We start from the raw sequence: 10,724 nt of genomic DNA on the forward strand, positions 1-10,724 counted from the left end.
TGGATAAGAAGCCGGCTGTTCACAGAGTGCTGTATCCAAGCATAATAATGGAAAGTGGAGTGGAAGAAAAAAGGGTGGTAGAAAAAGGTGCACAAGCAACTGGGATAACCGCAGCTTGGAAAGGATTGTTAAGAAAAGGCCATGTAATAAAGTGGGGGAAATTCACAAGGAGTGGACTGCTGCTGGAGTCATTGCTTCACCACAGACGTATCCAGGACATGGACTACAAGTGTCACATTCCTTGTGTCAAGTGTCAGATCTTTTGGATCTCCTAAAAGTGAACCCGCAGAACCACGACAACGAACCTCCCAAGGGTGAGCTGGCCTGGTGGACCACCCCCAATACAGGGAGCGTTAGGGGCAGGCACAAGGGAGACTATTGCCGCAGAAGCGGATACCGGGGAACAGAAAGTAGGAGAGGAAAGACGCGGAAGTGGCTAAGGCACAGACACAGGACAGAGTGACAGTGACTGAAACACAGAGGGGACTGGATATGGCAGACACCCAGGACAGACAGGGTATGGCAGAGACACAGGATGGGCAGGATATGGCGGACAGACTGGCATGGCGGAAACACAGGACAGAGTGGCAGTGACTGAAACACAGAGTGGACTGGATATGGCGGACGCCCAGGACAGGCAGGGTATGGAGGAGACACTGGACAAGCAGGATATGACGGACAGACTGGATATGGCAGAAACACAGGACAAGCAGGATATGGCGAACGCCCCGGACATACAAGATATGGCGAAGACACAGGACGGACAGGGTATGGCGAACAGACTGGATATGGCGGAGACACTGAGCAAGCAGGATATGGCGGATGCCCAGGACTGACAGGATGAGGCGTAGACACAAGACGGACAGAGTATCGCACTGGAGAGAACAAAGCACAGAGGGACCTGGGTCAAGTGAGGACAAATGACAATCAGGTAAGGAGCAGAGGAAGGAGATACCTTAAATAGACCGAGTGCTGCAGAACTTCCGGGTCGAGATCCTCCAGAGTCATAGAGAGGAGGAACGGAGTGTCTGCAGAGCAGAAGAAGGATGTGCGCGTGCGCAGAAGGAGTTGGAGAGAGGAGTGGGCACGCGCACCCGATGGGAGCCAAGGACCGGCGGCGAGACTGGAGGAGTAGAGACTGGAAGGCGCACGCGCGCACACCGTAGGAGCGAGCCGGGTCGGGTAAGTATGTCGGCGAACAGAAAGGTGAGTGGCAGGCACGGCAGCAGGAGCGGCGGCAGATGCAGCGGCGCGTAGAGGCGCCGTGACATCAAGCCACTCATGAACAATAGACAACGCCAGAAGCGTCTTACCTGGGCCAAGGAGAAAAACAACCGGACTGTGGTCAGTGGGCCAAGGTCCCAGAGTCTGGAGGAAGAGTGGAGAGGCATCAATCCAAGCTGCTGGAGGTCTAGTATGAAGTGTCCACAATCAGTGATGGTTTGGGGAGCCATGTCATCTGCTGGTGTAGGTCCACTGTGTTTTATCAAGACCAAAGTCAGTGCAGCCGTCTACCAGGACATTTTAGAGCACTTCATGCTTCCCTCTGCCGACAAGCTTTTTGTAGATGGAAATGTCATTCTCCAGCAGGACTTGGCCCCTGTCCACACTACCAAAAGTACCAATACCTGGTGTAAAAACAACAGTATCACTGGGCTTGATTGGCAGCAAACTCGCCTGATCTTAACCCTATAGAGAATTTATGTAGTATTGTCAAGAGGAAGTTGAGACACCAAACCCAACAATGCAGACGAGCTGAAGGCTGCTATCAAAGCAACTTGGGCTTCCATAACCCCTCAGCAGTGCCACAGGCTGATCACCTCCATGCCACGCCACATTGATGCAGGAATTGATGCAAAAGGAGCCCTGACCAAGTATTGAGGGCATTTACTGAACATACATTTCAGTAGGACAACATTCCGGATTTTACAATCATTTTTCAGGCTGATGTTATAAAGTATTCTAATTTACTGAGATAATGACTTTTGGGTTTTCATTGGCTGTAAGCCATAATCATCAACATTAACAGAAATAAACACGTGAAATAGAGGACTGTGTGCAATGACTATAGGATACACGAGTTTCACTTTTTGTATTGTACTGACCAAAAGTTTGGACACATCTTCTCATTTAAAGATTTTTCTGTATTTTCATGACTATGAAAATTGTAAATTCACACTGAAGGCATCAAAACTATGCATTATCACATGAGGAATTATATACTTAACAAAAAAAGTGTGAAACAACTGAAATTATGTCTTACATTCTAGGTTCTTCAAAGTAGCCACCTTTTGCTTTGATGACTGCTTTGCACACTCTTGGCATTCTCTTGATGAGCTTCAAGAGGTAGTCACCGGGAATGGTCTTACAACAATCTTGAAGGAGTTCCCAGAGATGCTTAGCACTTGTTGGCCCTTTTGCTTTCACTCTGCGGTCCAGCTCACCCCAAACCATCTCGATTGGGTTCAGGTCTGGTGACTGTGGAGGCCAAGTCATCTGGCGTAGCACCCCATCACTCTCCCTCTTGGTCAAATAGCCCTTACACAGCCTGGAGGTGTGTTTGGGGTCATGGACCTGTTGAAAAATAAATGATGGTCCAACTAAACGCAAACCGGGTGGAATAGCATGCCGCTGCAAGATGCTGTGGTAGCCATGCTGGTTCAGCATGCCCTCAATTTTGAATAAATCCCCAACAGTGTCACCAGCAAAGCACCCCCACACCATCACACCTCCTCCTCCATGCTCCACGGTGGGAACCAGGCATGTAGAGTCCATCCGTTCACCTTTTCTGCGTCGCACAAAGACACGGTGGTTGGAACCAAAGATCTCAAATTTGGACTCATCAGACCAAAGCACATATTTCCACTGGTCTAATGTCCATTCCTTGTGTTCTTTAGCCCAAACAAGTCTCTTCTGCTTGTTGCCTGTCCTTAGCAGTGGTTTCCTAGCAGCTACTTTACCATGAAGGCCTGCTGCACAAAGTCTCCCCTTAACAGTTGTTGTAGAGATGTGTCTGCTGCTAGAACTCTGTGTGGCATTGACCTGGTCTCTAATCTGTGCTGCTGTTAACCTACGATTTCTGAGGCTGGTGACTCGGATAAACTTATCCTCAGAAGCAGAGGTGACTCTTGGTCTTCCTTTCCTGGGGCGGTCCTCATGTGAGCCAGTTTCTTTGTAGCGCTTAATGGTTTTTGCCACTGCACTTGGGGACACTTTCAAAGTTTGCCCAATTTTTCGGCCTGACTGACCTTCATTTCTTAAAGTAATGATGGCCACTCGTTTTTCTTTACTTAGCTGCTTTTTTCTTGCCATAATACAAATTCTAACAGTCTATTCAGTAGGACTATCAGCTGCGTATCCACCAGACTTCTGCACAACACAACTGATGGTCCCAACCCCATTTATAAGGCAAGAAATCCCACTTATTAAACCTGACAGGGCACACCTGTGAAGTGAAAACGATTCCCGGTGACTACCTCTTGAAGCTCATCAAGAGAATGCCAAGAGTGTGCAAAGCAGTCATCAAAGCAAAAGGTGGCTACTTTGAAGAACCTAGAATATAAGACATAATTTCAGTTGTTTCACACTTTTTTGTTAAGTACAGGTATATAATTCCATATGTGTTAATTCATAGTTTTGATGCCTTCAGTGTGAATGTACAATTTTTATAGTCATGAAAATACAGAAAAATCTTTAAATGAGAAGGTGTGTCCAAACTTTTGGTCTGTACTGTATATATTGTACATGCAGTGCCTTGAAAAAGTCCTCACACCCTGTGAACCTTTCCACATTTTTCCTGTTACAACCACAAACTTACATGTACTGTATTTTATTGGGATTTTATGTGACGCCAACACAAAATGACAAATCAGTGACGTGTAAAGGAAATGATACAGGGGTGTACTAAGTATTTTACAAGTATAAATCTGAGAATTGTGCTGTGCATTCGTATTCAGCTCGAGTCTGTAATTGTAGGACCACCTCTCTCCTTCAGTCTTTTGGGGTCTCTCCAGCTTTGCACATCTAGAGGTGACATTTTGCCCCTTCTTCTTTGCACACTCGCTCAGTGACATTGAATGGAGACGTCGGTGATCAGTAATTTTCACGTCTTGTCACAGATTCTCTGGGATTCGGGTCTGGGCGGTGACTGCGCCAATCAAACACAGAATATGCTCTGATCTACATCCTTCATTGTGGCTTTGGCAGGATGTTGAGGGTTGTTGTCCGGCTGGAAGATGAACCTACGCCCCAGTCTCAAGTCTTCTGCAGCCTCTAACAGGTTTTCCTACAGGATTGCCACGTGTTTTTCTCCATCCATCTTCCCATAAACTTTGACCAGCTTCCCTGCCCCTACGGAAGAAAAGCCTCCCCACAGCAGGATGCTGCCACCATGTGTGATGGTGGGGATGGTGTAGACTTTCGCCACATTTAGCATTTAGCCCCAAAAGTTGTCCTTTGGTCTAATCTGAGCAGAGCCCCTTCTTCCACATGCGCGCTGTGTCCCTTACATGGGACTTCTTATGGCTTATAATAACGGCTTTCTTCTTGACACTCTTCCACAAAGGCCAGATATAAGACTGATAGTTGTGCTGAGCTGAGGATCTGTAGCTCCTCCAGTGACCATGGGCCTCTCTTGGCTGTTCCTCTCATTAGTGCTCTCCTTGCTTGGAATATTGGGTTAGGTGGACGGCCATGTCTTGGTAGGGTTGTAGTTGTGCCATACGCCTTCCATATTTGGATGATGGACTGATCAGTCCTCCATGAGGTGTTTAGAGTTTGGGCTATTTTTTCATAACCTGACCCTGCTTTTCTTTTCTCCACAACTTTATCCCTGACCTGTCTGGTGGGCTCCTTGGATTTCATTATGCTGTTTTATCCCTAATGTTCTCAAACGGAACAGCTGTGGTTATACTGAGAAGAAATCACACCCCGGGGGACGTAATGTTCTAATTAAGTGACTTCTGGGGGGCGATTGGTCACTCATCATTTTATTTAGGGGCATCAGACTACAGGGGGCTGAATACTAATGCACCTCACAATTCTCAAATTTATAATTTTACAATTATTAGAAAACAATGTATCATTTCCTTTACACGTGACTAACACTTAGCATTGCGTCACACAAAATCCCAATAAAATACATTAAGTTTCTGGGTGGAACGTGCAAAAATGTGGAACAGTTCACGGGGTGTGAAGACTTTGTCAATCTGCTCTCTTGTAGTTGGAGAACTTAAACTCCCAGCATGCCATGACAGTCAGTGTCCCATCAGGGTGTGCTGGGCACTGTTGTTCCACCATCAATATACTGGATGCCCGGACGTCGCCCCGGGGCCCCGGCTACGATTTATTATCACTGGCATCTTATTACAAGACTATAGGGTATAAAGTCGTCCATTCATCTCCCTGCTCATTAAATCTTCACTTATAACCCCCTACAGTCAAGGCTTCCCCCCATATACAGCAGACCCCCTTCACAGACTTTGATATTAAGAGCTGAGGGGTTGTGCATTAATATTAGCGCCCACGCAGGAGGTCGGAGATTACAAACCGGGAAAGTCACTGGTCCTAATGGTGGATTATTACCCGGATCTTGGGGGGCTGACAGGCATCAAATGGCATGTAAATGTGGGGGTGGGCTCTGAACACGGGGTCCGGGTACTGCAGCTCTGAATAAGGGGCCACCAGGATTTGGTAAACTAGGTAACAGCCCGGGGGTCACTGTGGATTGTGGGGCCCTGGTGACATGGGCTCCCAGCTCAGACATACAGCACATAAAGGGGTCCCAGCACTTAATCAAAGGGCCCTGATATGGTCATTAAAGGTGTTACTAGGGGCCCTGTCATTTCAATATCTGAGGGGTCCCGTCAGTGAGCAATGTCTGGACCCTCTGATCCCGGCACTGTCACTTCTGTGCAGCAGGAAAACCGCTAACTTCAATACCCCTACGAGCACATGTTCGGGGGCTTCGCACTGACTGGGTCCCCTCAGCACACCAGGACCCTTGGTTTACAGCTCTGGGTGAGGGTCTTATGCTGGGACCCCTTTGCTCAGGTCATAAATGCAGGAGGCGTCCCCCATCATCCCCTCAGTCCGCACTGATGAACCCCTGTAAGGTCATGTGACTGCGATCAATGGATAGAGTGATAATCAGGTGAACTGACCAGGGGGAATCGATGACAAGATGCACCCGACTATTGTCATGTAGCCCCCGATAATGGGCAAAGCCCAGTAATGGAGGGGTCGTTGATGATCCCCGTATTAATTGAAGGGGGTCCCAGTAATAACAGAGGGGTGTTCTTTGTAATTGAGGGATTTCTAGTAATGACAGAAGGGTGATCCCGGTAATAACACAGGGGGGTCCCAGTAATAGAGATGGGGGGTCCAGATAATAGATTCTACTACTACTACTAATAATAATAATAATAAAGAAGTGTCCCAGTGATTGACGCTCCCAGTAATGACCCACGGGAGGTCCCGGTAACTGATTCTCCTGCTGATGACACAGGGGGTCCCAGTAATGACAAAGTGGAGTCCCGGTAATGACACAGGGGGTCCCAGTAATGAGATGGGGGTCTAGATATTTGATACTCCCAATAATGACAGGGGGGTCCCAGTAACTGATACTCCCAGTAATGACAGAAGGGGGGTCCTGGTAACAACACAGGGGTCCCGGTAACTGATGCTCCCGGTAATGACACAGGGGTCCCAGTAATGACAGAAGGGGGCTCCCAGTAATGACACAGGGGGTCCCAGTTACTGATGCTCCTGGTAATGACAGAAGGGGGGTCCCAGTAATGACACAGGGGGTCCCGGTAACTGATGCTACCGGTAATGGCACAGGGGGTCCCGGTAACAGACGCTCCCGGTAATGACACAGGGGTCCCGGTAACTGATGCTCCCAGTAATGACACAGGGGTCCCGGTAACAGACGCTCCCGGTAATGGCACAGGGGTCCCGGTAACTGATGCTCCCAGTAATGACACAGGGGGTCCCGGTAACAGACGCTCCCGGTAATGGCACAGGGGTCCCGGTAACTGATGCTCCCAGTAATGACACAGGGGTCCCGGTAACTGATGCTACCGGTAATGGCATAGGGGGTCCCGGTAATGACACAGTGGTCCCGGTAACTGACGCTCGCAGTAATGGCACAGAGGTCCCGGTAACTGATGCTGCCGGTAATGACACAGGGGTCCCGGTAACTGATGCTCCCGGTAATGGCACAGGGGTCCCGGTAATGACACAGGGGTCCCGGTAATGACACAGGGGTCCCGGTAATGGCACAGGGGTCCCGGGTAACAGACGCTCCCTACCTTTCAGGATCAGCTCCTCCGTGTCCTTGTCGAACCCCTCCCGGTGACATTTCCTCCACAGGCCGGACACGGTGGAGTTGAAGCGGCGGGTGCAGTGCGAGTCCCCGGCCAGGTAGTGTCGGGGAGCGGCCACCTCCGGGCTTCCCGGCTCCCCCGCTCTGGAGATGACCCGCAGCCCCCTCTGCAGCAGCTCTCCCCGTCCCCGGGACTGTCCGCCTCCCCGCAGCGGCAGCTGCTGCCCGGGGGTGTACATGTAGCCGGGGTCGTTCCGCTTCCCTCCCGGTTTCCTGCAGCGGTCCCGGTGTCTCCGGGCGTCGGTCTCGTACCAGTGATCGGTGCACAGAGCTACGGCCAGAAGAGCCAGAGCGGCCAGGGCGAGACACAGCCCGGCACCGGCCAGCAGCCTCATAGCGACACCGGGGATCACACCCCGGGCACCGGCCCCAGCATCAGCCCCGCCACCGACACTGCTCCGTGAGAGGAGGGAGAGGAGAGGAGGCCGGGGAGGAGCCTGCAGCCCCGCACCATGGATACCGCATACACCGAGCCGTGTACACCTGCAGCCCCGCACCATGGATACCGCATACACCGAGCCGTGTACACCTGCAGCCCCGCACCATGGATACCGCATACACCGAGCCGTGTACACCTGCAGCCCCGCACCATGGTTACCGCATACACCGAGCCGTGTACACCTGCAGCCCCGCACCATGGATACCGCATACACCGAGCCGTGTACACCTGCAGCCCCGCACCATGGTTACCGCATACACCGAGCCGTGTACACCTGCAGCCCCGCACCATGGATACCGCATACACCGAGCCGTGTACACCTGCAGCCCCGCACCATGGATACCGCATACACCGAGCCGTGTACACCTGCAGCCCCGCACCATGGGTACCGCATACACCGAGCCGTGCACACCTGCAGCCCCGCACCATGGGTACCGCATACACCGAGCCGTGTACACCTGCAGCCCCGCACCATGGATACCGCATACACCGAGCCGTGTACACCTGCAGCCCCGCACCATGGGTACCGCATACACCGAGCCGTGCACACCTGCAGCCCCGCACCATGGGTACCGCATACACCGAGCCGTGTACACCTGCAGCCCCGCACCATGGATACCGCATACACCGAGCCGTGTACACCTGCAGCCCCGCACCATGGTTACCGCATACACCGAGCCGTGTACACCTGCAGCCCCGCACCATGGATACCGCATACACCGAGCCGTGTACACCTGCAGCCCCGCACCATGGATACCGCATACACCGAGCCGTGTACACCTGCAGCCCCGCACCATGGTTACCGCATACACCGAGCCGTGTACACCTGCAGCCCCGCACCATGGATACCGCATACACCGAGCCGTGTACACCTGCAGCCCCGCACCATGGTTACCGCATACACCGAGCCGTGTACACCTGCAGCCCCGCACCATGGGTACCGCATACACCGAGCCGTGCACACCTGCAGCCCCGCACCATGGGTACCGCATACACCGAGCCGTGTACACCTGCAGCCCCGCACCATGGATACCGCATACACCGAGCCGTGTACACCTGCAGCCCCGCACCATGGGTACCGCATACACCGAGCCGTGCACACCTGCAGCCCCGCACCATGGGTACCGCATACACCGAGCCGTGTACACCTGCAGCCCCGCACCATGGATACCGCATACACCGAGCCGTGTACACCTGCAGCCCCGCACCATGGTTACCGCATACACCGAGCCGTGTACACCTGCAGCCCCGCACCATGGATACCGCATACACCGAGCCGTGTACACCTGCAGCCCCGCACCATGGATACCGCATACACCGAGCCGTGTACACCTGCAGCCCCGCACCATGGTTACCGCATACACCGAGCCGTGTACACCTGCAGCCCCGCACCATGGATACCGCATACACCGAGCCGTGTACACCTGCAGCCCCGCACCATGGATACCGCATACACCGAGCCGTGTACACCTGCAGCCCCGCACCATGGGTACCGCATACACCGAGCCGTGTACACCTGCAGCCCCGCACCATGGTTACCGCATACACCGAGCCGTGTACACCTGCAGCCCCGCACCATGGATACCGCATACACCGAGCCGTGTACACCTGCAGCCCCGCACCATGGATACCGCATACACCGAGCCGTGTACACCTGCAGCCCCGCACCATGGGTACCGCATACACCGAGCCGTGTACACCTGCAGCCCCGCACCATGGGTACCGCATACACCGAGCCGTGTACACCTGCAGCCCCGCACCATGGATACCGCATACACTGAGCCGTGTACACCTGCAGCCCCGCACCATGGTTACCGCATACACCGAGCCGTGTACACCTGCAGCCCCGCACCATGGATACCGCATACACCGAGCCGTGTACACCTGCAGCCCCGCACCATGGATACCGCATACACCGAGCCGTGTACACCTGCAGCCCCGCACCATGGGTACCGCATACACCGAGCCGTGTACACCTGCAGCCCCGCACCATGGGTACCGCATACACCGAGCCGTGTACACCTGCAGCCCCGCACCATGGATACCGCATACACCGAGCCGTGTACACCTGCAGCCCTGCACCATGGATACCGCATACACCGAGCCGTGTACACCTGCAGCCCCGCACCATGGATACCGCATACACCGAGCCGTGTACACCTGCAGCCCCGCACCATGGGTACCGCATACACCGAGCCGTGTACACCTGCAGCCCCGCACCATGGATACCGCATACACCGAGCCGTGTACACCTGCAGCCCCACACCATGGATACCGCACCATGGATACCGCATACACCGAGCCGTGTACACCTGCAGCCCCGCACCATGGATACCGCATACACCGAGCCGTGTACACCTGCAGCCCCGCACCATGGGTACCGCATACACCGAGCCGTGTACACCTGCAGCCCCGCACCATGGATACCGCATACACCGAGCCGTGTACACCTGCAGCCCCGCACCATGGATACCGCATACACCGAGCCGTGTACACCTGCAGCCCCGCACCATGGGTACCGCATACACCGAGCCGTGTACACCTGCAGCCCCGCACCATGGGTACCGCATACACCGAGCCGTGTACACCTGCAGCCCCGCACCATGGATACCGCATACACCGAGCCGTGTACACCTGCAGCCCTGCACCATGGATACCGCATACACCGAGCCGTGTACACCTGCAGCCCCGCACCATGGATACCGCATACACCGAGCCGTGTACACCTGCAGCCCCGCACCATGGGTACCGCATACACCGAGCCGTGTACACCTGCAGCCCCGCACCATGGATACCGCATACACCGAGCCGTGTACACCTGCAGCCCCACACCATGGATACCGCACCATGGATACCGCATACACCGAGCCGTGTACACCTGCAGCCCCGCACCATGGATAC

The 10,724-nt window shown here is 53.7% G+C and overlaps 1 protein-coding gene across 1 annotated transcript in view; it reads right to left on the reverse strand.

Annotated features, from left to right (window-relative positions):
• Positions 1-7,846, reverse strand: part of LOC143806375 (transmembrane protein 178B-like) — a 35,594-nt gene extending 27,748 nt beyond the window's left edge. The window contains exon 1 of the mRNA XM_077286751.1: positions 7,311-7,846. Coding sequence (XP_077142866.1) covers positions 7,311-7,719 — 409 coding nt within the window. The 5' untranslated portion in view covers positions 7,720-7,846. The remainder of the gene's footprint in view (positions 1-7,310) is intronic.
• Between the last annotated feature and the right edge of the window lie 2,878 nt (positions 7,847-10,724).

Source organism: Ranitomeya variabilis, chromosome 2, assembly GCF_051348905.1.
Source record: "Ranitomeya variabilis isolate aRanVar5 chromosome 2, aRanVar5.hap1, whole genome shotgun sequence".
Lineage (NCBI taxonomy): Eukaryota > Metazoa > Chordata > Amphibia > Anura > Dendrobatidae > Ranitomeya > Ranitomeya variabilis.